This window comes from Coregonus lavaretus (assembly GCF_964263955.1).
Source record: "Coregonus lavaretus genome assembly, contig: HAP1_SCAFFOLD_779, whole genome shotgun sequence".
In the NCBI taxonomy this organism is placed as follows: domain Eukaryota; kingdom Metazoa; phylum Chordata; class Actinopteri; order Salmoniformes; family Salmonidae; genus Coregonus; species Coregonus lavaretus.
In genome coordinates, this window is record NW_028158199.1 from 154503 (window position 1) to 155000 (window position 498).

The window sequence follows — 498 nt, forward strand, 5'->3', positions numbered from 1 at the left end:
CAGTGGCTCATATATAAAAATGGCTGGTGAGGGTGCACTCGTGAGGTCGAATTTCTGAGCCATTTTGGCCCTCTATTATATGCCTCTCCCTTCGCACACACCCAGAGTGGGACAATGTTGTGTGCGTAAAAGTAGCCTAGTGTGCGTAATTTCTTTTCCACGACAGGTAGTACATGGAAATCAATGCGCTTTCTATGGAAAGAGGTGGGTGGCTCTTAAAAGAGCCTTTTGTGGTACAACATGTATCGAGTAGAACACTGTTTGTAATAGGTTTACTTCTTCTTGGGGGCTGCCTTCTTGGCCTTGGCTGCCTTGGGCTTGGCGGCTTTGGGCTTGGCTGCCTTTGTAGCCTTCTTGGGGCTCTTGGCTGCCTTCTTGGCCGCTGCGGCGGGCTTCTTCACCTTCTTGGGGCTCTTGGCGGCCTTTTTGGGTGTAGCGGGCTTCTTGGCCTTCTTGGGGGACTTCTTTGCGGCGACGGCCTTCTTGGCTGCTACCTTC

At 52.0% G+C, this 498-nt stretch overlaps 1 protein-coding gene across 1 annotated transcript in view; it reads right to left on the bottom strand.

The window, feature by feature from the left end:
• Positions 1-272: 272 nt before the first annotated feature.
• LOC311124324 (histone H1-like) overlaps positions 273-498 on the bottom strand; it is a gene marked incomplete at both ends in the record, with an annotated part of 624 nt that continues 398 nt past the window's right edge. The window contains one exon of the mRNA XM_084198487.1: positions 273-498. This exon is cut by the window's right edge and continues 398 nt beyond it. Within this exon, the coding sequence (XP_084054613.1) occupies positions 273-498 (226 nt within the window).